At 47.8% G+C, this 27,190-nt stretch overlaps 7 protein-coding genes across 7 annotated transcripts; 4 read left to right on the forward strand and 3 right to left on the reverse strand.

Annotated features, from left to right (window-relative positions):
• Positions 1–1,049: 1,049 nt before the first annotated feature.
• Positions 1,050–3,086, forward strand: CTRU02_212351 (ankyrin and het domain-containing protein; the record flags this gene model as incomplete). Its single annotated transcript, XM_036727011.1, has 1 exon — positions 1,050–3,086. One exon carries the CDS (start codon positions 1,050–1,052, stop codon positions 3,084–3,086), a length of 2,037 nt encoding a protein of 678 aa, XP_036581255.1.
• A 3,402-nt stretch (positions 3,087–6,488) lies between these two features.
• On the forward strand, positions 6,489–7,831 carry CTRU02_212352 (C6 zinc finger protein; the record flags this gene model as incomplete). The annotated part of the gene is made up of 3 exons (XM_036727010.1): positions 6,489–6,566; positions 6,772–7,207; positions 7,266–7,831. The coding sequence occupies 3 exons, from the start codon at positions 6,489–6,491 to the stop codon at positions 7,829–7,831; spliced, it is 1,080 nt and encodes a 359-aa protein (XP_036581254.1).
• Positions 7,832–13,532: 5,701 nt separating this feature from the next.
• CTRU02_212353 (cellulose -beta-cellobiosidase) lies at positions 13,533–15,062 on the forward strand (the record flags this gene model as incomplete). The annotated part of the gene is made up of 4 exons (XM_036727009.1): positions 13,533–13,719; positions 13,780–14,304; positions 14,357–14,958; positions 15,015–15,062. The coding sequence occupies 4 exons, from the start codon at positions 13,533–13,535 to the stop codon at positions 15,060–15,062; spliced, it is 1,362 nt and encodes a 453-aa protein (XP_036581253.1).
• A 638-nt stretch (positions 15,063–15,700) lies between these two features.
• On the forward strand, positions 15,701–16,891 carry CTRU02_212354 (uncharacterized protein; the record flags this gene model as incomplete). Its single annotated transcript, XM_036727008.1, has 1 exon — positions 15,701–16,891. One exon carries the CDS (start codon positions 15,701–15,703, stop codon positions 16,889–16,891), a length of 1,191 nt encoding a protein of 396 aa, XP_036581252.1.
• Positions 16,892–19,287: 2,396 nt separating this feature from the next.
• CTRU02_212355 (F-box domain-containing protein) lies at positions 19,288–19,938 on the reverse strand (the record flags this gene model as incomplete). The annotated part of the gene is made up of 1 exon (XM_070205818.1): positions 19,288–19,938. The coding sequence occupies one exon, from the start codon at positions 19,936–19,938 to the stop codon at positions 19,288–19,290; it is 651 nt and encodes a 216-aa protein (XP_070060631.1).
• A 4,141-nt stretch (positions 19,939–24,079) lies between these two features.
• On the reverse strand, positions 24,080–24,910 carry CTRU02_212356 (acetyltransferase C18B11.09c 1; the record flags this gene model as incomplete). The annotated part of the gene is made up of 3 exons (XM_070205819.1): positions 24,080–24,452; positions 24,506–24,742; positions 24,810–24,910. The coding sequence occupies 3 exons, from the start codon at positions 24,908–24,910 to the stop codon at positions 24,080–24,082; spliced, it is 711 nt and encodes a 236-aa protein (XP_070060632.1).
• A 641-nt stretch (positions 24,911–25,551) lies between these two features.
• Positions 25,552–27,042, reverse strand: CTRU02_212357 (defects in morphology protein 1; the record flags this gene model as incomplete). The annotated part of the gene is made up of 2 exons (XM_070205820.1): positions 25,552–26,820; positions 26,881–27,042. The coding sequence occupies 2 exons, from the start codon at positions 27,040–27,042 to the stop codon at positions 25,552–25,554; spliced, it is 1,431 nt and encodes a 476-aa protein (XP_070060633.1).
• Between the last annotated feature and the right edge of the window lie 148 nt (positions 27,043–27,190).

The following is a 27,190-nucleotide window of genomic DNA, read 5'->3' on the forward strand; positions in this document are numbered from 1 at the left end:
ATCAAATATTTGTACCAGAGTCAAACTTCCTGTTATGTCTGAAGTGCTCATTTGGGCATACGCAAAGCAAGACTATTCATTGGTATCCATAAGTCGTCGTGACAAGTCAGTTAGAGGTTCCGTTTTATATTAGGGAGGTGTAGTGACTTTTCATGTAAATGCGCCCGTAGGGCTGCACGTCTAGGGGGAAGAGTTTTAATACGGCGTGTCTTTCCTTCTAGGTGTATAACAAGAGTAAATCGCCTATGGTACCGCAGAAAGAAGTGGTGGGGATGTAAGAGACCCATGACCAAAGGAGAACCTTAATCATAACAACCATAACATTCACATATTCGCGACACATCTTTCCCCCAGAATGCCTACAGCTATGTGCCTGCTTATGGATAAGCTTGCTGAGTCATTGGGTAATGGTATCCGAACGTCTGAACCAGTAGCTAAGAAGTAAGTCAGGCTCAAATGCTCCCCTGAAGCCTGAAACGTACGTTTTCTGATAGCGGTGCGGCATGCTATGGGTGGGGCCAGCGAAGCTTTGTGCCTTTGCTTACCGTGCCACTCTGCACATCACAGTACAGTTAAGCTCAGAGCGGTAACTCTGCTGTTATCACGTCGAACATTGGGATGATTTTAGCCCCGATTACTGAACAAACCTACTGCTAAATGAGAAAAACTATACAAGGGACGTAACAGAGAAGAGCTCGATTCTTTTGAGTCCTATGATGCCTATTTGATTTTCCCCCGTTCGACGCTCTAAGTGTTGTCACAAAAAAAAAAAAAGCCGACAGCAGCTTTTAAATGTTCAGTAATCCACTATACAAAGCAGGCACGTAGCGATGTCCCGCTGACATTAAAGGGTGGGTCGGGTATCTGGCTAGACCATTTTATTGGCTTACACGCACACCCGCTCGGTTCTCACGGCACGTTCGTCCGAATCTCGCCTATAACCTTCCAGGGTGAATCAGCTTCATCCAGAGGGGATAAGCTCCGCAAAAGTCGCGAGCTCCGTAGGCCCAAGCTGGCCCAGCCAGCCGGGTCCATCGTGGCAGTTCAAAATGCTATCAATCGACAAGCCCAGCACAGGCCTGCTGATACTTTATACTTTGGCAGCAGCGGTGGCCCTTGTCGCCTATCGCGCCTTCTTCCTTGATGGGAAAACCGATCTCCTGTCACGTCTGAAGAGGTTGATCCGACCACCACCACAATATGTTCACTCCCAACTAGATGAGGGCTGTTTCCGGCTCCTTCACCTCTTGCCAGGGCGTCATGATGAGGAGATTCGAGTAAAGCTTGCTATCGTCCCGGTCGACGACCCTGTGCCGTACCATGCTGTATCCTACGCCTGGGGCAACCTCCGTGACAAGGCATATATCATCTGCGAGGACAAGGAGATGCAGATTACTAAGACTCTATTTGAGGCACTCAAGCGCTGGCGTCTGCCCAATGAAGAAGTCGTTCTGTGGGCAGATTCAATTTGCATTGACCAGCAGAACACGGCGGAAAAGACGCATCAAATTGTGCGTATGACCGAGATCTACTCAAGAGCCGCATCCGTTCTCATATGGCTTGGAAGTGATGACAAAGACGTCGATGGGGTTGTGGAGCTGATCAACGAAGCCCTCGAGTTGATTCCCGAGGTCGTAGATGACCCGAAGAAGAATAGAGCAGGTGCCGAGTTACTTGGCCAGCGGAACGCCGAGCGTTTTGAGAATGGCAAGCCAACGACAAAAAGTATTGACTGGAAACCACTACGCTCGCTTCTGAGGCACACCTGGTTCGAGCGTAAGTGGGTTTTTCAAGAGGCTGTCCTCAACGGGAAGACGTTGCTGTACTGTGGCAGATTTGAGATGCCCTTCGAGTCTGTAGCAGAGCTTGCTTTGCGGATGGCAACATTCGGTATCCAGGCTTTGCCTAACGATGGGTCACTTACGGATCAAACGGTATCATTTATTCCGGGGCGATTGTACAACCTCTCCCTGATGCGCCTGAGCCATTGGTATCGTGGCAAGAAACCCATCCCTCTAATGGATTGGGTCAAAGCCACGCGGTCTTTCTTTTGTAGCAACCCCAGAGATCATATCTTGGGTATCTTGGGCCACGCATCAGATGTTGAGAAGGATAGTATCATCTCCCAAGACAACTTGTACGCGTTGTCGGTTCAGGACTGCTATTTGCGCTTCACCCGATCTCAGCTTTTAGAGAAGCGTAACTTGAGTGTTTTAGCCTCTGCACCTCAGAGGCTCGTCAACGACGCTTTGGCCCCGTGGTACCACCGTCCATTCATCCGATGGAAGAATAGGCGATTGTCTGGACTGCCTTCATGGGTTCCTGATTTGCGAAATCAAGAGGTGGACACGTTGGCAAGCTACACTTTGCGGCACGGGAGGTTCTCGGCCGGTGGGACCGAACTAGGGAATATCGAGATTTTGGATGACAAAATCCTCAAGTGCACGGGTATGGTAATCGACGAAATTGGACACGGTGGGATCTTCTGGCCGGAGTTGCCGTTTCCTCCCAAACCCAAGCGTGTGCCATTTCCGCTGAATCAGCTAGACAGCTATCACTCGAGCAACGCCTGGAGATCCCTCAACTTTTACCGACAATGCGTAAAGCTCGCATGCGGCTCATACAACATTGAGGACATGTCCGCGGAGCGACTTGACGCATTTTGGAAGACAATGACATGTGAGAGGAGCCAGTTGAGCGACCGCATTGATGTCGACATGTCAGGTTATGTGAAAATGATGATTACAGGCATGGAGGTTTGGTTGAACTCTGAAGACGCAGAGGAGGCCGAAAACGCAAGGATGAGGTTCATAGTTGCTGGACAAACGGTTGAAATGAGTATGCTTTCTGCCGCAACTCCTAGAAGATTCTCTTACACGACACAAGGTCGTTTGTGTATGGTACCAAGAGAGGCTAGAAAGGGCGATCATATCTGCATTCTTCTTGGGTCCGAGGTGCCCTTGGTGGTACGACCAACGCGGGACAGAATGTACGAGTTGATCGGTGACGCGTATGTTAGTGGAGTCATGGATGGGGAGGCTGTGTCATTTGGGAAGTATGCCCAAACGGAGGTTGCGTTGAAGTAGATGACTCCGATTGAAAACCTGCTGAGCTAGAACCACTGGTACATTCACGTACAACAAAAACCAGTTCTGCCTCAGGCGATCTTATCTTTCATGTCCACCTTATTCCGCTCCTCGTGCCCCTTTGTCCATATCTGATTCACTATGGGACATACATCCTGGCTTCCCAGAGTGGCTGCGAACTGTTTTGCAGGGTTTTAAGTAAGCGTAGGTAACATACACAAATTCACCCTGTCCTTGCATGTTCCAACGCTTTTGCAGGAGCATGTCCTCCAAAGCTCGAGGAACACTGACATACGACTCCCTCTACACCTTCCTGTACACTCGCTCCCCACAATCTACCGGTGTACTTAGGGCCCGAACCCACCAGTCTGACTGATTCTGGTGTTCCGTTTGTGGCTTGGCAATGTCATGCACCCGGTTATTATTCATGGCTGCCACCCTCTTCTCTATCGCGAAGGGAGGGCCTGGGGTGCCAGCGATCGGCAATTTGCAAAGTGGAACCAAGTGAACTGAAAGACAGGACGACATCAGGGTACGGTACCAAGAACTGGGGAAGAGTAAAATAGAAGAAGGTAAAACTCCCCGAGCGTTCGGTAATTGGCCATTTTGGGAAGGATACCTGAACCGTCTGATGTACGGGAACTATAAGGAACCGGGAGACATAGCAATGCCCCCGCCCACTGACACTCCCTGTCAATCCTCCCATTTGCCTTTGATCCTAGGGAGATGACGACGCTAAATTCCGCGGCAGGCAAACAGAGCTTATTCAAAGTCAATGGCCACTCACATTAGATAGAGCCTTTGTTCGGAATGCTGAGTCACGCTATATCTGGACATGGCTGGTGCTCGCTGGCTCACTACAAGCAGATGATTCGCCCCCGCTTGCTTCCCTTTCAGTTGGGGTTACACGTATTAATAAAAAATAAAAAAAAAGGGAGGGAGGTCCGGGATGGTGGAAACCAAAATCAGTCAGATAGTTTTGTTTCTCATACGTCAGCCAGTCATATTATGTGTAAATGGCTGGCCTAGATGATAGGTAGTAGGTAAGGTAGGTAAATAGCCGAAGCGTCCTTCACAAGCATCCAACTAGAAAACAAAAGTCAAAAAGTGAAGATGCGGCCAGTGTGGATTGAACACACGACCTTCAGATAAATTGATTGAAGTTTACTGGGACAGAAGCCCACTTCAGTCTGACGCTCTCCCAACTGAGCTATGTCCGCCACTATCTTCGGATAATGACTTCGTGCAAGGAACCCTTGGAGCTAGATCGCGGGCCAGCTGTCATTGAGATACCCCCACTACTAGGGCTCGAGTCCCACCTTCGCGGAATTTTATTTCCGCTGAAGCTAAGGTTGGAGTCGGTATGCCTCCTGGTCTTACACAGTCGCTTCGTTACGATCGTTAAATCATCAACTGGTCTGGTGGTGTAGTTGGTTATCACGTCAGTCTAACAGTGTAATACGTTGACCCGACGTTACCTGATTCACTGAAGGTCTCCGGTTCAAGTCCGGGCTAGATCAAGCTGAACTTTTTGCTCCTCGGTAGGATCCTATAGAAATGCTAGAAAAACCTTCTAGCCAACTTAAAATTCAGGAGATGGGGCCGAATAGCCGGCCCTTCACTTCGCGGTGATTTTAAATTCAACGTGGGTGGCTCCGGCCGGATTCCGTATGGAAATGCCCGACCATCTTCGGGATTCACGTTCGGATTCCTTCCGGATTCATAAAACCCACCCCCCGGTTCAAGTCAAACCCAAGTTGTAACCTTAGCATAGGAAATCTTCACAAGCGAATGACTCGTTAGTAAACGGGCCGATTAAACTACTGCAATTGGCTGGTTCCTACTACCGAGGCATCTCAGGGGCTAACCAATACCCAACTACAGCAGGCTTCTTCTTTATACCACTTGAATGGGAGGCAACTCAACAAAGAGATTCTCAAACTGTATGATAAAAATAACAAAAAATCCATACACAAGATTAGGGCATCTGTCTCATATTGTTTGGGAGCTGCTCAGATCATGTTATTCCAGAGCACTTTTGTAGATCTCGGCCGAGCCTCGACCCACACTGTCCCAAAAGTTAAGCGAAGTAAGCTTCCTCCAATGTCAGTTGACGCAATGGCGAACTAGTGTCATCACTGACACAATTGGTGGATAAGCTTTTTATCCGTTACGGCATGGTTTACTGGTAGATTCTGTCAGTGGCTTATAGCCTCGATGCGAGGCCTAAGGGGGGGTGCAAATCGAACGAGGGCCGTGCAGCACATGTCCGGGTGTCTCGACTTTGACTCCACTACCTAGTCAACACCGCATCAAAGCACCCGAACTAGACTGGCCTTACTTGTGTGTATCTGTCAATTATGGAAGAGTAAGGAGCTTCGTGTAGGAGCAGAAATGACTCGTGATTTCGGCTGAACTTGAACGCTAAAACTGTAGCGACCTATCAGTGGGCTCCGTGTATCACTATACACCGCGCGTCCGACTACCTCAAGGGGCTAAGCTCTGCGAGATAGTGCTGTCTTGTTTAACGATCAGATCGATATGGTTTAGTGGTTCAGGGCGAAGCGTGGTGTCACTTATTCTCCGCAGCATGACTGCTTTGTGCGGATACGGCCGTACTAGCAGTATAGAGACACACGCAAGCCTAGACAGCATACCGCATAGTTTTCTCCTTTTAGACACGTTTGTAAATACACGTAGCATTACAAGGGCTCTAGCCGCAACCTTGTATCGAATATAGACGCCCGGGGATCGCGAATTCCTTGGTATAGATGATGTGGGCGGGTACGCTCAGACCCCGGTATACCGTTCTATCATTGTTTAACGTGCGCCATGATCTGGCTGGACAGCTATGGCAGTTAGGTTTCAAAGCCCCAGCTGTCAGACGACTTTTGTTCCGATGGCGGGTATCATGATGATGGCATAACCCCCGTTCAAGGCACCACAAAGGTGGACTTCACCTTTGGACTAGACAGCAACCGTTGAATATCTCCAGCTTGAAGAAGAATATCCATGATCTCGTATGACTCAGCGGCCGTCAGCAGGTAATCCAAGACGAGGACAAGCCTAGTGTGGCGCCGTGCGGCCCAATTGAAGGATCCCGCCTAGCTTGGCCCCCTTGAAGACCCGAGTTAGTGCGAATACGATCAAAGTACGAAGGGCTCCGCGGACTCGGTGTGGATTTTGCCCCCCCTCTATTAATCGGCCTCTGATTCCTTTGTGTTGTCACCCGAACATTATTTCGTGCTCTCGAGCTTCCGGGTTCAGAAATGATTCTACTGAAGCTATTGTTGTTGCAGAAATGACAACCTTTATCTCGTGTAGTTCCGCTTACTGTCCCTAGACTTTACGCCTGTCTGCCCAGCCACCCTGGGATAACTCCCGAGTACGAAGTTTACGAAAATGCAGTCGAATCTATCAAGACGTTCGCATCCGAAAACTCGAACCGGTTGCAAGACTTGCAAATCTAGAAAGATTAAGGTATGTACAAGGCACTCTTTCTACCGTCAACTCCTTCATTAGGAGGTTTGTTGGACGGGCTAGCCCTCTATAGCTCTACGATCTAGACCCCAAGAATCCACTATGCCCGTGCCCAGAAGTTCTAAAGCTGGCTAGTAGGCCGGTGGGATAAAAAGCATCATAACGTTGTCTTCCGGATCCGCGGATACTAACATGACAACTCTAGTGTGACGAACAAAGACCGGCATGTAAGAACTGCATCAAGCACGGGGTGGCCTGCGGCTTCCTATCGTCACCATCACGAGATCCAATGTTCTGCCTTTCACAACACGCAGGAGACTTGAACTTTCTCGATCTCGAGCTATTGCATCACTATTGCAACTTCACCGCGCACACGCTCTCAGGAAACCCCATCATGCGCGAGTTTTGGCGTCTCAATGTTGTCAAACTTGGAATCGAGTGCGACTACGTAATGCGTAGCATACTTTCGGTGGCCGCCCTTCACCTAGCGCACCTGTGCCCAGAGAGGAAAGACCAACTTTCTGAAAAGTCCATGATACACCATGAGATGTCCTCCCGGACAGCGGTGGGTTTGATGCAGGAGGTTCAGGAGAGTAACAAGGCACAGTTGTTTATCTTCTCCGTTTTGACCATATATATCGGTAAGCAAAATTTATCAAAACGGTAAACACCACCAACTGACTCGTGATGGGGTGCTAGTACTAGCAAACACTCAACATTTAAGTGATGCGCCGCTGGCCGGCGCTGAACAGTCACCCGACTGGATCGTTTTATTCTGTGGGACAAGGTATCTGGTTGGCGAGCCAAATGATAATCCTCTGATTTCACCGATGATCACGCGCACCATAGCGCATTTTCAGACCCGCGAGAGGCCGTATCATCATACGTACCTGGGGGATCTAGAGGCGAACATCAACGCGTCAGAAAGAGATGATGGGCTGCTTGCAATATACAATCATGCCATAAATGAACTCTATAAGTCTTATGGGGTGTTTTACGAATCTACGGAACCGCAGGATATCACAGATGTCTTTGTCTGGATTGCATTGGTTGCAGAAGATTTCCTTCCGCTCTTGCGAGAATCCAGGCAAAAGGCGTTAGTCATATTCTTGTATTTTTGCATGCTTCTAAAACAGTTGCCAAGTCAGTGGTGGCTGGATGCTTGGTCAGATGATCTCTATGGCAAGACGTATGGGTTACTAGATGACGAGCACAGGCCGTGGATTAGAGACCTCAGAACGGAATTCAATGATATCTGTTCGTGACATTTGACCTCTCGTACTATCTGCCCTTGAAACTTATAGAACTACGCAAGAATCATCATGTGTGCGTAGGTGAATGCCATATTTTATAGCCTCCTGTTTCTACAAGGTAGAAACCTGAACGACAAAAGCACAACCCTGGCGATGGAAAACAAAGCCGAATATCGCGTATGGATTTCAAGAGTCTCCACTACGTAGCTGCGACCATTGTATTCGAGATATAAACTTGCTAGTCAAGCCCAATAACCAAGGTCGTACAGAGCTTTTCTCAAATTGTATAGCTTGTTTACTAGAACGCTGTTAAACCCCTGGTGGATGACCCCAAAGCCCACGGGCACCAATCCTGCTGTAGCCAACTTGGTATCCGTGATTAAAAGCCGCGTATGAGGTACACTTCGTCTCGTGGCCCCAATAAAGAGAGCTTTTCTCAAAGAAAATCTGTTCTCTTCTAATAACCTTGTAGGACCCTCTGACATAAGATAATAGCATGGCCATGACTCAAGAAAGAAAGAGAGGACCTCCAGTATCATGAAGAGGTTTCCATCTTTTCCTTCTTGTTCCCAAAATGTATAGTTCGGATAGTTCGATCGCGTGTGTCATTAGCTCGACTCGTGCGTGAGATAGTCCGCTATGGAGCTCGGAACGCCAACAGTTCGCGTGTGTCTACTCTGCAGTGAATCGATCAAGGGAATATTAATAATGTGAGGTCGACTAAAAGGTCAGGGAGGCGAGGAAGCCTATGTCGTTTGAGGATATTGTAGAGAGACGCTATTCATCTACTAGACCCCTTTCTGGTATTTCCAGACAGAGTTAGCATTTGTCAAAGAGGCAAAAGAAGCCACTAGGCCACCTTATCGAACTGGCCTATGAAGCAACTTGAAACGGGTAATGCAGCTAGTTCAGAGGCAAAAGGCAAGAGTCGCGAAGTAGGTGCGAGTCTTTGTAGTGCTGGCCAACATGTATGCTTCTCAGAGGTAGAGAATATGACGCGGATTCGTAAGATGACAGAAGGGAGAACTAACACGCAGCCGGAGAGCTGATCTCCGAGAATCACATTATTAGGAGAACATCCTGCGGTCCCTTCTGTAAATTGGCCAAACACGTCATGTGCGCCCATTAGCGAGATCCAGGGAACCTGAGGACCCTGGTTTGCGTGGGCCAGTTTACCGATGGTTGTTTCTCTGGCCAGGTTAGTGTCACTTGGCTTTGGTGAGAGCAGCTTCGCAAATCGGAAGAAGAGATTTGGAGGAAATCGGCCGAAGCTGGGAGTCTCCGATAAAACAAAGCTTGTGATAGCTTTCGGAAAATGTCGAAAAGCAGTGTTCAAGTAATGATAGGAGCTAATCCCGGTTTAGAAGGGTCGGAATTTCCATACAGCTCGTACTTCTCCGAGTCCGATGTGCTCGTACAAGCTGTGCCAGCCGATCACGTGCTGATCTGGCCATAAAATCAAGGCTACGGACTGTTAGAGGAATTTGACAGGGCAATTGAACAGCGTACCGCGCCAAGTCGATCGAAAACCCGAGTAATTCGATATTCAATGCCAAATAAGGAGACAATGGGTTTGAAGATTACCGAGCAGACGGATTTAAGTTCGACCAAACAGTTAAAATAAACCATAGACGCAAAGGCAGCTTCAGGTTGCGTACCGCCAGGTAAATAGGACGAAAAAAATACCCATTTCGAGCCTGGCGGTGTCGTGCAAGAATATGACCAAATTGACTGGACAGATATGGCCTCCGAGTGTTTCATGCACACCATTATCGAAGCGCCACTACCTAGTCCACATATTGTTCAGATAAACCAAGATCAGCCTTGGTATATCAACTGATATACCCACTTCGATACGAGTCGTATGGTACGTGACGCACCATGGAGAGAAAATACAAGTCTAACTTCTGTTCCACGCACATAACAGTTGCTAGCCGATGCAAAAGACGAACATTTACAAAGCCCGAAGTAATCCCAAGCAAGTCCAGCACCTGATTCGAAACGGCGGTCGACCAATAACAGAAGGATGTAGCTTGGCAACAAGATCGCTGATCTTGAACATCAATTATCGCGGTTTTGAACGCAGCATGACCATGTTGAAATCTTGCCGCGTGAGCCAACTACACGCGACATCAGTCAATATCGTATACCGCTTGTCGGAACCAGTTCCTACGGCTGTAGTAGCTGTTTCCGGGGGCAGGACAACGGCCTCGGGTATGCGGCTGACGACGCATCCTTGGGTGTCTGGGAAGATTGCTGGTAGTCCACGGCACTCTTCGTCCCACAACCGCCATCTAAGCGTATTTTCTTGGTTTAAGAATGTTCTACCCCCAAATCGAACAGATCATGGCTCTTTGGAATGCCCGAAGTCGGTCGCATCTAGTTTAATACCAGGGGGGCGACGAGTCCTCCCGTCTGCAATCTCGAGACGAAGCCGTCTACCACTTCGATTTCAACAAGCATACAACTAGTGTTCTTCGATTGATTGTTGAATCAGGGGTCCTTCCAGAAGTACTGGCGGGAGAATTGGTGCAGATAACCATGGTCTGGTCAGCTCGACGCCCATGTCTACGTAGCTGTTGGTCGTTCAAGTCGTTACACCATTCTCGACGTAGCCATTTGAATGTTAGTCACTCTTTTGACCGGCTCTGGTATTGCTTTAGTCAAAATCCATTTTAACGCCCACATCGGCGCTATCGTCCTACCCAACATCAGATCCATGACGCCCTCCTTGTGCGAGCTGTACGAGGACAATGCATACCTTGATTTGCTAAAGACGGATGGATTTTGATGGCTGTGATGCTGTTCCATTAAGCCGTTTACCCGGCGGGCGTTGCTGCAGTTTAAACTCGACGTATGAATTTAGTGAACAGAGGGCCGATGCGGAAGCCCGTGACGAGACAACAACGATCTTGGATGTGGATGAAATGAAAATGCAATTTCGCTTGTAGGTGCCTCTCATCTCTGCGCTGGCACTGATCTCTGTGTCGTCATATTCGAGAGCGAGGGTTCAGCGCCTGCATCGAGCTGGGCGGCTGAGAGGTCGGCACGTTCTGTGCGCAAGGCGCATGGTACCAGTGCTGTCATCACTGCGTCGAAGAGTAGGAGAGAGCTTGGTTTCGAGGTTCTGATTGTCAATGGGCAGATAAATGGCAATTGGAGTCGTATCTGTGTGGCTCTCAAACGCCCACAGCTTCCTGTCTTGGTTGTTTGCCGTTCATGAGAGCGCACAACTTCTATTTTAGGAAGAAACACCTAGACTTTAAAAGAGTGTTAGCAGAGATCGATTATAATGGCGAGAAATCGAGTTTTAGTAGAGTAAGACAAGAGAGCAACAGAAAAAGGAGCCATGACTTGCATTTCCGTGTCTCGGTCACATCGAACCATCAAACATTCTTACAGCTTTAGGTTGATGACCACTTGTTGATGCACATATAGACAAGTGGACTATGACATTCTTCGTCAATAAAGATGACTCTTGTCACACAGACCTTTGAGGCCGCCCAGGGCTCAATTAAAATTGCTCAGCGTAGATCGTGAGTTGTGGTTGAATGCAGACAAAGTGCACGATGCGCTGCGCAGATACAACCTGATATTTCCAGTGAATGACTTCAAGGCATAGAGAGACTCAATTCCACATTGAACGGGGTAATTAGCTAGCAGCCATCCAAATATTTCGAAAACTTGAGGACCAATGTGGACGAGTGCCGTAAATATTACACTAAAGGAACTGGGCGTTAACAATTGCGTTAAGCTTGGCAGTGGTAGCACCACTGAGGTGTCGCAAGGCATAACTTATGAGGAATCACCAGATGGGGCGAGAAATTGACACAGGTTCGAGCGACCCAACTCATTAACAATCTATTTATGCACTTCTCATGGGTTGTCTGTTCCGATACAGCCTTGAGACCTGGAGCAGACTCTGACGCTGTTAATTGCTCGGTATACAGTGTGAAGCCAAGACACCCGCATACCTTAATGTTGGGCAGTAGATGAAGCAGTCTGCAAGACAAGTTGTGGTTACCGACAAATCGAGCTGTCGAGACATCAAATGGACTGAAGGTGACGATATTCGTCTCTGCGTTAAAGACACAAATACCTTAAGTTTTACATCCAACATTTGCACGTATACTGCTTGTGCAGTATTTCTTTTAGATTTGATGTCAATCATCTGCACAATCAAGCAAGTATGTATTATCGGACACAGCGCACCTACATAGGCAAGCCAGTTTTAGTTGAGTGAAACGAATCTTGCGTACTTTAAGAGTAAGGGTTATACGTCTACTCACCTTGCCGACGGTTCTCTGATATGATGTTGTTACCAAAGGTTGATAAGTCATGCAAATTGGAAAGACATATAATTGAGCAAACAATCGCCTTTGCTCTTCGATTTCATTTAGTTAGAATTCATTTGATCAAGTGCAGTAAAAATTGAATGAAACAGAATTTTGATGGACGCTCACATCCTTTGCGCTGTTGAAGAAGGTTGAGATTCAGACTTGGAGCATAACAGCGTGAATAAGCTTTTTCCATATAGCATCAACAAGGACCCTACATAGGACAAGCCAGCTAAGCTCATACACCAAGCATTTGGGAGATGATCAGCATGCTTTGAAGCCAGTTTAGTCTGCCTCCCAGGTAGTATTTGAACCAGGTGATCAGACATTTAGATGGTTATCCGTGTCTATCTTGAATTCTTTTTTCCGGGCGAACCGCCCCAGGAAACCTGAGCCTAAATGGTGCCGCTGACAAGGGCCTACCCGATGTAACCGTGATATAAAGCCTCCAACCTTGACGTGTTCCATTACTCGCCACTATGATGGAGTTTAGCCGCCTCCGGGATTATTCGTTTTCCTCCTTGACATAAGCGAAATCTGGATGAAACCTTTCGGAAGTGGACCGCTCCAACCTCAAATGGCTTTTGATCTATATATCTGGGCCGGACCCAAAAGAATTCGTCGCCAAGATTTGTAATGGCTAGGTTCTAGCCGCCCGTCTCAGTCAACCTCCGGGCTCAGTCAGGAAGGAGTCTTTATGCTCGTTGCCCATGAAGTAGATTGCTTGAACTACGGCCAATATAGACGGCTCTAGACGGCCCTGAACAAAGATTAATGTGGTTCACATGCAAGACTACTATGCCAGTGATAGCCACTGTTGTGCGATTATCCTCAACTCGCTTCAAGGTAACATAACGCCTTACTTGCCCCCCGTATTCTACGGTAAAAGGGCCGTGGCCCGACTTACCGTAGTTCAACCTGAGCCATGGCTTGGATCTTACGAGTTGTTATCATCTAGGGAAAAGATGTGCTACCTGGTGAGTTTAGAAGTGGGTCATCTACCTGCTGGATACTAGGTAAATGAACGAGGCGTACGGTGGTATGAGCAAGTTACGAGCAAGCATCGTGAACACCCTCCTCTTCCATATTAGCTCTTCAAATTGTATCCCATCTCGCGCTCCGAGATTGCAAAAGTAACCGAGTGTGTTTCAAGTATCAGGTTAAAAAGATATAGCCATTTACAATTGTCCCGAAGGCCCGTCTATCCAGAACAACGCCCCCGACGCGCATTATTGTGAGGGAAGCGTCTATCACTTTTCCAGAGGTATAAAACCCATAACAAACCCCCCAACCTAAGCAATCACAATTTGAGTTGACACAAGATAACCAGCATTATATTCTCTTTACCTCCAAGCTTTTTGCCAGTCACATAAGCAATGTACACCAAGTTAGCGACTGTCGTTCTCGCCGTTGCTCAGGGCTTGGCATTCGCCAACGCTCAGCAAGTGGGCAAAGAGCAAGCTGAGAACCACCCCAAGATGACCTGGCAGAAGTGTACTGCCCCTGGCCGCTGCTCCAATGTAAACGGAGAGGTCGTTCTTGACTCAAACTGGCGTTGGTTGCGTGAGTCAATCGTATCACTTGAGACATAGTCGCCTTGGAAAGAGTGCTAAAACCCACCAGATGATAAGAACGGCTACACCAACTGCTACACTGGAAACTCGTGGAACGAGACGATCTGTTCCGACGGCAAGAAGTGTGCCGAAAACTGCGCTCTAGATGGCGCTGAGTACTCCAAAACATATGGAGTTACGACCAGCGGCAATGCACTGACTCTCAAATTCTCCACAACTCATGAGTTTGGCACCAACATTGGTTCCCGTATGTATTTGATGGAGTCCGCCTCAAAGTATCAAATGTTCAATTTGCTGGGTAACGAATTCGCCTTCGATGTTGAGCTCTCTTCTTTGGCTTGCGGCCTCAACGGCGCCCTATACTTTGTGTCCATGGACGCCGATGGTGGCATGAAGAAATTCCCTAGTAACAAGGCAGGCGCCAAGTATGGTACCGGTTATTGCGACTCACAGTGCGCTCGTGACCTCAAGTTCATCAACGGCATCGCCAACGTCGAAGGTTGGAACACGGGTTCTGACGAGAACACTGGCATTGGAAAACTCGGTGCCTGCTGCGCTGAAATGGATATTTGGGGTAAGACCATTCGAAGTGTAGGAGACGTGTATTCTTCACTGACTCTAAGCAGAGGCGAACTCAATCTCAACTGCCTTCACTCCTCACCCATGCAGAAACAATGAGTATCACTCCTGCGAGGGAATCAACTGTGGAGGTACCTACTCTGAGGAGCGCTACAACGGCGACTGCGATCCTGACGGCTGCGATTACAACCCTTACCGCCATGGACACGTTGACTTCTACGGCAAAGGAGCCACCGTAGACACTTCCAAGAAGTTCACCGTCGTCACTCAGTTCCATGGCTCTGGATCTAACCTTGAAGAGATCAGCATGTACTTCATTCAAAACGGCCAGAAGATCGAGATGCCAGAATCCGTACACGTTCCAGGATTTAATTCTATCTCAACTGAATTCTGTGATGCCGTCAAGGGCGTCTTTGGCGACAGCGGCAAGTTCCAGGAAGTTGGTGGGCTGCCTCAGATGGCTGGTGCCTTATCCAAGCCCATGGTGCTTGTTATGTCGCTTTGGGATGATGCTTTTGCCAACATGCTTTGGCTTGATTCCGCATACCCTCTCGATCGTGATGAATCCGAGCCTGGTGTTGCTCGTGGATCGTGTGCTCGCGACTCTGGCAAGCCAGATGACGTTCGTGCCAGTGCAAAGAATGCAAAGGTACGTCAATGAATCTCAAGATGCTCATGTTGTCAGAATAGCTAACGAAAAACAAGGTCACGTTCTCCAACATCAAGTTTGGACCTGTTGGTTCTACCTACTGAACTTGACTAAAATTACCTGCAATGAAATTGTTCCACAGGTCATTCACATAAACGTTCAAAGAATGTTTACTTTATCTTTCATTCAGAAACATATCCTTCATTTAAAGTACATAGATATTTGAAAAGTCTAGTAACACACACAATGCCTACAATCAGTTCAAACTTGTCTTACACCTTCTTGCCGTCAAAGTTGCCTTAACATTTCTTCATCGCAAGGTCATTGGAGTGCAGAAAATCAATTGTCATACTGTGATTAAGGGTCGCATCATACTGAAGGTGGTCTTATTATAAAAACAGTGTGCAAAATCACCACTACCGACAACACCCTTTAAATCTTGAAGCTCTCTTACCGATCGTAGGAATATAAACTAGGTCACTTTTATGTCATGCACAGCAACGTGGGATAAACTTTATAAGTACTTGACGTCAAGACGGGGCATGGATCGGCACATCTACTACCATACGGAACCTTGTCTCTTGCTGCATTCCAGATAAAATTCGGCCTACTCCCACACAGGAGTAAGTGCGGGGTCGATATTCAACTACGAGATCAACACCATCCCATTGATATTCAACCTCGTAAAGTCTGAAATAGTAAGGCTTGCAAAGTGATCCGCTTCAAAAGATTTTGGAGTCTGATGAAATTACATCGAGAACTCACAATGGAGTCAACTTCTCAGCTTGAAAATTTGCCAACAGAGATTCTACTTCATATCCTCACACATTTTGACGATATTCACTGCCTGTGGAATCTCATTGCCTCGTCACCAGCCTCCTACCGCGTGTTCAGCCAATACAAGGAGGAAATATTCTGGCATGCGCTCTTAGAGAGCAACATACCATTGCAAACGCAGGAAATCATTCGATTCGTCATACAACTCCGCGCTGGGGCTTTCAAAAAAACGAACTTTGACGAAGTAATCGCCAAAATCAAAGAACGAGAAGCTGGAATTGTACTTGGCAGTAGTGAAGAATTAGGCTACGATTTTCCGACTAAAGATTCTTCTGCAGTTCCTTCATTGCGTGTTTTGCGTTCCATACTCTGCAAAGCAGCTCAAATTCACTGTCTAAGTCGCTCATGTATCGACTGGTACATGCAGCAACTTATTGTGGCCAAATCAAACGGGCGGGTAACCTGGGATTCCGACAATGAAACAGCGACAAAGCCATCATGGATAGAAGAACAGCGAGTGATAAGGGCATTCTGGAGATTACAGCTAATATTCGAACTGGAATCTGCCGTTCAGGCTTCACAACTTCGATTTTCTTCCCAGAATACGGGAACAATAGACAGATTGAACATCAGAGTGCTATATGACAGCACCACGAGTAACCTAAAAGCTGCATACAACGAAGTTATGACAGTAGTCGAATATCTTCAAAATCTGGAAAGCAATCGCAAACAGCCTGTCACGTTGCACAATAGGCTACCCTCGCCAGTGTGGTCATTGAAGGATATCACACCCTCCACATTACGGATGCCAGCCACTACTGCGATGCGAAAGTCGGCATTGGTTCTACCCACGGATGGTCTTTGGATTGTAGACAGCCTAAGTCGGGGTGTGCATTCACCTATCAAATATTCAGGTTTCGATCCGTATCGGCAAATGGGCTTCGCAATATGGGACAGACATAGAATTGCGAAAATGGGCCTTGTAAGCCCCCCGGGTCAAGGACGGGTTACGGGTCTAGGCTCCTACTTTCCTCAATGGCTACAACTCTTAAGTGGCAGCGACCTGGCTCGAGCAGAAGAAATTATGCAACACGTCGAAGAACAGGGAGAACGGCTAGTTCCATTGCAACCTGTTATCCAGGATAATGCGTCATAAGTATACACGAATAATGGCATGCTGATTTTGAACCACGATATATTGGGTTGTGGATGGTTCCATCGGCTCTGTAGCGAAAGAAATAAGGACGCGGCAAAAGAGGGGCAGGAAACCCTAACTGACGAAAGGAACTCTATATATTCTCGACTATTTGGAGTGGCTATCTGTAGTCTGATTGTTCATAGAATTGTAGCACGTTTCATTGTTTATTTTCTACCTCAGTTCCGCCGTCAGTGCGCCGAGAAGAGCGACAAAATCGCCGAACGAAGGCAAACCGTTGCGATATGAAGAAAAATATATCTGGCGGCTCGTAGTTGTAGTCTTGATGTTTAGTGATGTAGGTTTGGTTGTGTTTGCCAGGTGTGCAGTAAAAACTTTCATCACTAAGCGTGATTTTTTTGGCTGGGCCTCCGGAAATAGAGGATCACACGTCGTGCTAACGTCTGCCAGCTTCCTCAACATGGAATTGGCTGTTCAACAAGACTTTGTTTCATCAACTTTTCCTGAAGCGACACCCTTAAGATAAGTATTCTCAGTCTTTTCGGGAATGTGTTTTGCGTCCGTTTCCACCTTCTGGCTGTGATTTGGTTCAGTTTGAGACTGGCCGTAGTGGCTCGCCTCCCGAGCCGCTCGTAGTAGCAGGAGTGCCTTTGCGGTGTTGAAATTGATGCTTCCAGAGCTGCAGCACTGAAGGTAATAAAGAACACGGCGATATTTGCGGCATACTGGATTCTTCTTCCAGGCTAAGTTCTGATCCACGCTCAAGCCCGCTTGATTCTGAGCTTCGAGCCAAGCACATTTCTCAGCGGCATCGGGGTTGGTGGAGTCAACGTGGACAAAGTTAGCAAAGAGAAAAGTTATGACAGCTGTCTCGTTGACTGCTGATTCACCATGGAATATTTTATATGTTTGTCGCGTCATCTTTTGGAATAGTGGCGACGATGCGAGGTTTTTAAGATAGATACGTACTGAGTCGCCTGGGACTTTTAGGATGGTGAGGACTCCTAGCTTAGTACTGCGCGAGAACACTTCGTTCGCGGCATCCGCCTTGAAACACCACTCTGCAAATGCTTCGGCGGTGTTGAAGTCCGGAGTAACACCTGTGCCATGTTTTGGCCGCTCGAGAACCGCAGCATGAATGCTGCTAGACTTGACAAAATCTACCTTCATTTCGGATCTTTCTTTATTACTCTCATCAGTAAGGCTTCGTCTCTTTGTACCGGTTTTGTCATTCAGAACCTCGGAGTGCGGCCTTTTGCCCCCAACTCTCCAAGTCCGGGGCGTTTTTGGCTTGAAAATTCGGAACGCCTGAGTGGGCTTATTTAAGCTCCCCCGTCGAGATATGACGTCTTGGGCAGATTTAATATCGCGCCTTCCAGCATTTGGAGTCTTTGAGCCAGATTTACTTTCGGAATGGGCTTTGGCGAGTATTCGGTACGCAGTGGAAGTTCCATCACAGGATGGGTTTCTCTGGTGGCACTTGCCTAAAAGAAATTAGTCATGAAGTGACATTTCTAAAGGAAATACAACACCTTGAAGGGCTGCGTGAAATGCGGATACTTCAGGAGCCCGATGACCTTGACTATTGTTCATGGTTGAGTTCGAAGGCATAATGAAGCAAAGTGGGATCGTTTCTTTAGACCTGCTCGCTATGTCAAAAGGCAAAAGATGGAGGCCCAAATAGAAGCTTTAGTGGGTTGAAAAGTGTAATAATAAGCAATTGCAGAGGTGCAGACGCTATTTTAGAAAAGCGTATCAGCTCCTGGAAGGCAGGAGCAGATGAAGGGTGTATGGAAAAGAGGACGCGCAACATGTGATATCCCTTAGTGCTGGGCTTTACCTGCTGTGTGAATGATGTCTTATTTTATTGTGCCTTGTGAAAGCGAAAGACAAGGACTACTATCTTCTAGCAGAATGGGAAAGTTTGGCGGGCTTGAAGTTGGTAAGATCAGACAACGCACATACTGGACTTTTGTTCCCCGACTGCCAAGAGTGGTTCTCTGAGTGTGAAAAGCCGCTGGCAAACTTTTAATCTCATAAAAAAGCTGAGAAATCATGCGCATCTGACGACGATTCACCATACTAGTGACGCCATGATTGAAGAGGCAAGTTTGTTTCAAGGGCAAGCTACTTGGCCGTTACTCATAGTAGTACAACATGTAGTTGATGGTGAAGCACAAGTCGATGGAGATACACTTTTATGATATTTCATGCGGCTTTATATGACAGCCGGCTAATAAACCTGGTTCTCTCAATTCAGCGCCAGGCTCTGAGAGGTTATTCGCATGTTGTTCTGTGCTTCTGCCTCGTTCAGAAGTAAGGATTGTTCATTAGACATTATTGCAAAGCAATTATACACATCTAGGTAAAACTCGTATAGATAAAAATGAGTCATTTTATGAGGAACCCGTCATTGCTGACGAGGGTTCTGCTGAGTTTGATACCCACCTTGCGAATTCTGCCATCCAGAGCCAACAAAATAGAATTGGCACCAAAGCAATCAACACCCACCATAGCTCCACAGTCAACCGCCGTCTCAGCCAACGCTGACATCGTGCACCGATTCTTCGTCGGTGAGAACACACTGCTGTTCCGTAGACAAGACAACCCAAGCCCGGTCGCGACTCGCACTCCATGTGTTCCCGTCGCCTTTGCATCAGAAGTCTGCATACCAAATCAGTAAAACATTTTGCATCTTTCTTAAGGGATACCAACGGCACGCTGCCTCTACAAAAACGGAGGTCGCTACCAAGATCACACCGCTTGTCGTTGGGGCATTCAAGATGCAACATTCGGCGCTCCATGAGCCATTCTACTTTTAGACGAACCCCGGTGTCGACAAGATAGTAAAAATAACTGCTTGTGTGTTTTAAAGAGAGAGCATCGGGATAAATGAGTTGTTTTGAGATGAGAACGTGGATCTCCGGCGGCAAATCGGTGAAAGTAGCTTGTGGTGTGTGGTCGGAGGCCTCGCAATCAAAGTCCCGGTAACCGGCTTTTGCGGACCCGGGAGTGGGCCGTTGAACGGGTACAACGGACGACTCCATCTCTGGCTATGGAACGGGCTTTACACGGCGTATGGCGAAAGGAGAATGAATGATTGTCCAAATTTCCTTTGAAGGGGGGACGATTCTTTGTTTTGATGTATGAAACTGAACCAAGGCTGCTGCGCGTTATTGCAAACTTTATGCAGCTGTTGCGGCCAGATATGTAGCCCGGAATCCTGCTGCCTCGGATGATGTTTGGGGTCACTGTGGAGTGGCAGGCGTTCTTAGCGTGTCAAACACGAAGTTTCAGCCCGTTTATAAGCTGTGGATTGGTTTTTGTGGTGTTAGGCAGATGCCCAGTGTGGCTGGTTTCAGGCGCCGCTTTACCGATTACGGAATGCTCGACGTGGCTCAGCAACCAGGCAACATTCCTTCTCTCTGTGCGCGTGACTGGGAGCTAATATTCAGCTTCAATCATGGTATGCAGTGGGCTGAGTCCTGTCCACAGACGCCTAGACTAACAATTATTACTCTCATGCAACTAATGCACCCATTCGGATTACAGAGCGGAGAAGCCACCAGCACTCTGAACGGTCGCTGGGTAAGAGAGTCAATTGGCAAAAAACCGTGAGACTTTGAAACTGGAAATACTGTCCATTTAGGTAGCGACGGATGTAGGGAGTGAACCTCTGATGACACAGACTGAGGCGCGCGCTAAAAAATAAGTAAGCTGGAAACCTTCCAAAAACCAAGTAAACTGGGTAGTGGCAGGATTATAATAAGAAACTGTCACCTGGTGTGTCTAGCCCAAGATCTACTAAGATCATTGATCAATATTCCTTCCATAATGCCATGGGCTGCTGCTACTATGTACTTAGGTGTTGCACAGTAACAAGCCTGAAGTTTCTATAACTTGCTCAGAAATATCAGTTTTGACAGAAACGGTAATCTTTGCAGCTGCGGAAGTCTAAAGTCTACCTAACTTGTTGTAGTGTGGAAACAACTCACGAACATTGGCGTCATATTGAAGATTGAACGTCCCAACTGAATGCACCAACCTTTCTAGATCTTCGCGGGTCTCTCCTTCATTTACAACACCTGCAATCAGTTCCTTGCCAAATCGATCATTTTCTTCTCATATTCACTAGCATCATCCCAGGATATGATTTGTTCCCATCTATGAAATAATGCCTGCACTGTACCGAAAAGCGGGTGACTGCTCTCAATTAATTCGTAGGCTAGCTCATCGGTATCACCCTCTATTAGTCCACGGGTAAGTGGTTTTGCTTCACTGGTATATTTTTCGAATGTCTTGAGAAGCATCAAAGTTCCCCAATCGTTTCGGTCTCTATCTTGCCTATCACTGTATCCATACATTCGGAACAGGCAAGCCAGTCGATAAGCCAGTCGCCAAATGCGGCTACGAAAAAGTCAGAATTCGAATTATAAGACTTAGGTATCCCTGGTGTAGTATATGATGTCCTTGGAGGATGTCATATCCGAAACTAATCTCTTCAGGTGAGGTCTGTGAGCCATCGGTGTATATAGTGATGTGACTGGGTGCTAAGCCTGAGGGCTATTGCATATGCTCCGCGGCTACAGCGGCCTTGTTCTGACCGTTCGGGAGGAGGGAGGTTCGGCATTGTGTCAAATCTTCTAGGGGAGAACTTAGGTCGGGGGAATCTTGGAAGGCCCCTTGCCATGCCTGCTCAACTGCCCCAGAAGCAGTCGCCGCCGGCGACTTATCATACCCACCGTTATCCTTCCCCGGAAAAAAGGCAGCGCGCGTTTGTTTGTTGTCATCCAAAGCCGGCATCAAGACGCTGTCGTCGTATACTGCAACTCAGACAGTGTAATGACTCCTCCCAACGCCGGGCTCGTGAGCCTTGGGGGAAAGATCGCCTCCATCGTGGCTGAGGTACCCTGACATTTCCAGGATGGCATCGAGAGCTTCCACGTACTTGAGTACGTGTGAAGTGACAATATGGGTTGGTCCATCAAAACGCCAAAGACTTTGAGTCGAATTTTGTGTTGCCATACGTACTTCCCCGTCTCACTCACCTCCCATGGCTCAGTGCTCTCGTAGCAAGGCTTGAGAAGCCCGAGTTTCAACGGCACTAAGTATTCATTTTCTTTACGGGATGCTGGTACAACTTCGTCCAATGTTCTCAGAAATCCGCCACGTGGGTCCTCCCGCTGGGCGAGGTCCTCGATGCTCTCTTCCTCGGGATCAAAGGCCCATGTCTCATCAAACTCGAAGGCAATTTGACGTAAGCCGCGAAACCCCAAGAAGATAGAACAAAACGGCGAGTTCATCATTACACTCCATAAACAATTGGCATTGCTTGCAATCAACCTCCGAAAACAAAACAAGTCGCGGTGAGGAAATACGGCGAAGGTCCAATCCTCATTGCCTTGTCGAAAGCAGCCAAGGCCAAGTGCGTTCTTGTCCCCAATTAAAGACAGCGTGTTATTAAACTCGCAACTTTTAATCTTGCCAAGACTTTGCCGCTTTTCTGTCCAGAATCTTGTATTGAAAAGGGTATCCATCACGGTTCTAGATTCTTTGCACGAAGTCCAGAGGCCAGCATCGATAAGGTTTGCAGACGGATTGTTTACCCATGAACGTTCAACTTCGAATCTTGGGGCGGCAATCACCTGTTGCAACGAGGGTTTACTTTTGTGGACTGTGTCTTGTTCTCCGTTTGTAAGATTGTCGGAAACAAGCGTAGAGAAATGGGTGCCAAGTTCAAACGATCGAACGGCAAGCTCCCAGATTTGTTGTCTTATTTCTAGTGGAAGCTCGGAGAATCTATGAAACGCCTTGGACATGATAACTTGTGGCAAAGCCCGGTGATTATTCTAGCACAAACGCTGCTGGCTTGAGAAAATATAAGTTGGGGTTGACGGGCAAAAAATGCTGCTTCTGGGCTATTATTACTACGAAGGCACGCCATAGGGTAGCTTTGGTATAGTGCTGCTGACAATTCCCCATAAAAAGTGATGCTGCAACTTTTGGATTTCGTGTGACCCATTAAGCCTTGTTTTTGGGTGTCGACGAGGGATTGCCACGGTAGCTATGAACTTGAAATGAGCCAATTCATCGCAGACTTTTCGCAGACACCAACTGGGATCTCACATTCTACATTGTTACGTATATTGATCAGGTGGTTATGAAACTAATATATCTATTAGACAGGCCAACCTAAGGTACCACCTACAAAAGTTCCCACACAATATGTAATTGAGTACCTTGGAGGTAGAAATATCCTCTACCTAGCCATCGAAGTCACTCTCCGTAGAAAGTTTTACTGATTTGAGGTTTCTCACAAGTAAATCAGCGCTTTGAAAGTTATAACTGCCTATGTAATGTGGCATTGATGCAGCTGAGTACACGACTTGGGTGGTAGCCCCCTTCTTAGATTTCGCTCCTCTGGAAAGTAGTGTTTTCCATCTAGTACTTGGGATCGAAAGTTTAGGTCCCACTCGAGAAACAAATACGCCAGTTCCAACACTGGCTCTACTGGTTGTTGTAGATAGCAAATTAGTCTCCAGAGAAGAAAAAGGCCGACCTTTGACTAGACATAAAACACTCTACTGTACAAATAGAATTAGGGAACAGCAGTGAAGGGGTTAAAGTAGCTGGATGGGACACCCGAGAAAGGCAGTCGTGATACACCGGGCAAGTTATCCATTTTAAGTAACACAAATTTTGAATGGCAAAGGTTGAAAACAACATGTCATGCCAACAACTGCGTTATAAACTTGACATTCCTGATCCTTACCGCGTCTCTCCGCTAGCTCTAATCCCTTTCAAGATCAGGTTCCCCGGCAGCTCCACGTGAAGGTTGCATAGTCCGGTTTTCGTTTTCACAGTTAGCTACCAATCCACACCTTAGTTTTGGTAGAAAACCTAGGTAATAAAGCGTATTACTTAACAACGTCCCGTTATACATCTCTTTCATAAGGGGTGAAAGGTAGGTGTAAAACTGGTGACTATGAACCTGTTGCCAGACAGCAGTCAATGGGATAGAAGCGAGAGGCTTCAACAAAATATCGCAATTTGTTACAGTCAATAACCATTTGCCAAAGCTAACGTTGGCTGCTTGGGTCATAGTTAGTTGCTCATAGAGTGTATTATAATATCCCTCTGCTACTTATACTCTCAAATATTTGGTTTCTTTAAGGCCGTACCTTCCGCTCAATCTCTGTCAGGCAAGTTCCCAGGCAAATCCCGGTACGGGTTCTTCGGGTCAGCCAACTCCTCTTCAACGGTCTGCAGGGTCTTGATGACCTTGGCCGGGCTTCCGACAGCAACGGAATACGGCGGGAGACTCTTCGTCACAATAGCTCCAGATCCGACCGTTGTGCCCTTGCCGATAGTGACGCCAGGCATAATGATCACACCACCTCCAATCCAGCAGTCATCCTCGATGCGCACTGGCAGACCGTACTCGACGAACTTGATGCGTGAAAGAACGGACGTGTCGTGGCCGGCGCCATAGATGCTCACGTTGGGGCCGAACTGGACACGGTCGCCGATGGTGACAAGACTAACATCAAGAATCGTCATGCTGTTCCAATTAATCAACATCATCATCAAATGCAAATGGGGGCCAGATCATACTTGAAGTTTGCAAAGCAGTTCTTGCCAAAAATGACGTTGCATCCATAATCCGCAATGAACGGCGCTTCGATGAAAGTGCCCTCGCCGACTTTTCCCAGCATGCGTTGGAGAATTTCCGCCTTCTTCTCGCCGACCTCATCGGCCGTGTACTTGCGATGGTCGATTTCATTGAAATCCCGAGCCAGACAGCGGCTGCGGTGACGACCATCGATCAAGATCGGGTCGACAGGGTTGTACCTACATACCCCACGTCAGTGCACTCTTTCCCCAAAGGGACTCTGATTAGGAGTAGACGAAATCTTACATCATGCCAGAAATCATCTTCTCATATTCCTCGCACCATGGTGTGTTCTCCAAAGTGCGAGCTAGCTCGATAATTTCAGGGTCCTTTTGCGATCTGGCCATTGTGCCGAAGATGACGTCGATTGTGCTTCGTGAATGTGAATTTTAAGAGAAGATAGAGTTCAAATCCAACTTTTAAGATTCAAAGAAGAGAAATTTATGAAGTCAGTGCTGTGAAAGTAGTTGAATTTGGTTCCCGAGGCGCTTCACTGAGGATATCGTAAGTCGTTGCAAGCTGTCGTTTAGGAGACCGAGACATGGCATTGCGGAGACTCCGCCCAGGATCACTGCCCCCAAAACTACGTATAGGCGGGAACCAAAATCAGCCTGGATTTGACCCGAAAATTAGCCCGGTAGGCTCTGACTGGTACAATGGTTAAACACCGGGCCACACACATCGGAAATATGACTTCATTGTCAGTTGTAGCGGGTTTCGAAGCCGTGGATCCGGCGCATGCGAAAGCCCGCTACTAACTTAAAAAAACAATGCGTTCCACCGAATACTTTTTCCGGGATATATTTTCCGTCTTTAATTGTCCGCCCTTAGCCACGTCACGTACGAGACGGCACCTGTTTCCGGGCGGTGAACTTTCCTAGTATATCCAATGAGGTCGTTACTCGTATTCTCATTTATGTGAACTAATATGTTCGGAGAATGCTCCGTTCTATCTCAAGCCTTCCAACTCCTGTGCTATTCATGCACCTTACCCACTAGCAGTGACATGCTTGCTGCGACTCTCGAGTCGTTGTCGCACAGCTTGCAGCCTCTCCTCATCCATCGCTGACCGCCATGTGCAGTCGTCGGCAAATTCGCACATGCGGCACTTGTACGCTTCTTCAATTTGCACGCCCTTGGGTTCCCGATCAGCTCTCCACCACTCCATGGTATTACCAAGGTAATGGTCCAGCTCGTGGTCATCCATGGTGAAGGTCTGGTTGGCAATGAGCGAACCGTCGCCGCGATATCTGTACTCGACCTCCAGCAATCGCCCAACGGAATCCGATCCGTGGGGAAAGGTCTCTTTCAGCTCCGAGACAAGGAGGGGAAGGACCTCGCGGAGCGTTGTGTATTTGATGAAATTTGATGTAGAATGGTCGGACGCAGCGTCCGACTCTATGTCGTTTTTGGTTCGGCCAGAAGATGGTGGAACATATTCCTCTTCATCCGAGGACTCAACCTCAAAAAGCTCTTCATGCAAGGTCCCGATCTGGGCGATGAACGAGTCTGAGAAGGGTTCGTCTGGGTCGAGGTTGTAACGTCGAAAGATACGGAGGTAATCTAACTTGTCTGCTGCCATTTCTGACAGGAACCGCTGGTAAAGGGAAAGCTGCACCTTCGCAGGCCACAGCAAGGATGAACTATTGGGAACCTTTTTTGTGCCTCGTGTCTTTACATCTGTTAGATAGACCCTAGGGATCTTGCCTCTTGAAGGCTTCTTCGATGGAAAGAAATCAGTGATGGCGACCTGGTTCTGGCTTCCCGGCTCTTTCCTTAGCCGTTCCGCCAACTCTGGATCTGGGTCCTTATAGCTAAGGCCATCGATGACGCCATTGACTAGGTTCCCGTCCACAAACCCCCAGACCTCGAGCTCGCGGGTCATACCCATTTCACGCAGAGTACGAAGCCCCTGGATTATATTCCAAATCCGTAACCCAAACCCATCTACTCTGCTGGCTATCTCGACGCGAACTGTCGTATGTACTTCGTCTTCAAGGTCTTGATGCACCTTGGTCCCTTGCTTCATTGCTGCCGTCCGCGTCTTCCGGCCAAAAGGCAATCGAGTAAGGGTGTAGAAGTACTGTAGTTCGCACCAGGTTCCGGCAGTAAGATCAGTGACTGTGAATGGTTTTCGAGGGAAAGAACGAAACCGCACAAGCGGCGATCGGGTATCATTGGTTGAATCTATAGAAGGGGCTTCCGTCACTCTCGAGGGTGATGACACAGAGTTGCCAGTCGCCGAGGACTTGCTCACTAGCCGCTTCATAGTCAGTCAGTCGTCGGAAAACCTGTTATGCTACAGGAGAATACCTACAATCCGCGGAACCGACGACATGTTCGCCATGCGGCGACGGAGATCTGGTTCTTGGCTTCTTCTCGACGGTACCTGAAGCAGCCTGACGACTGTTATGAGTGGGCTGCAACGGCGATTTGGCCAAGGCAGCCCTCTTGTAAGAGACGGAACTGGCAGGACCATCGTCTAGGCGGCACTCCTCCTCAATAATAGTGTCGATTCCCAGGTCTGCAGCGATGACGGCAATGGTAGGGTTGCGCGACGAAGTCGATACGGCGTCGGGAACGTTGGTAATAAGCTGGTTTAGCAACGTTTCATCTTCCACCGAAAG

Source organism: Colletotrichum truncatum (genome assembly GCF_014235925.2).
Source record: "Colletotrichum truncatum strain CMES1059 chromosome Unknown Contig_0008, whole genome shotgun sequence".
In the NCBI taxonomy this organism is placed as follows: Eukaryota; Fungi; Ascomycota; class Sordariomycetes; order Glomerellales; family Glomerellaceae; genus Colletotrichum; species Colletotrichum truncatum.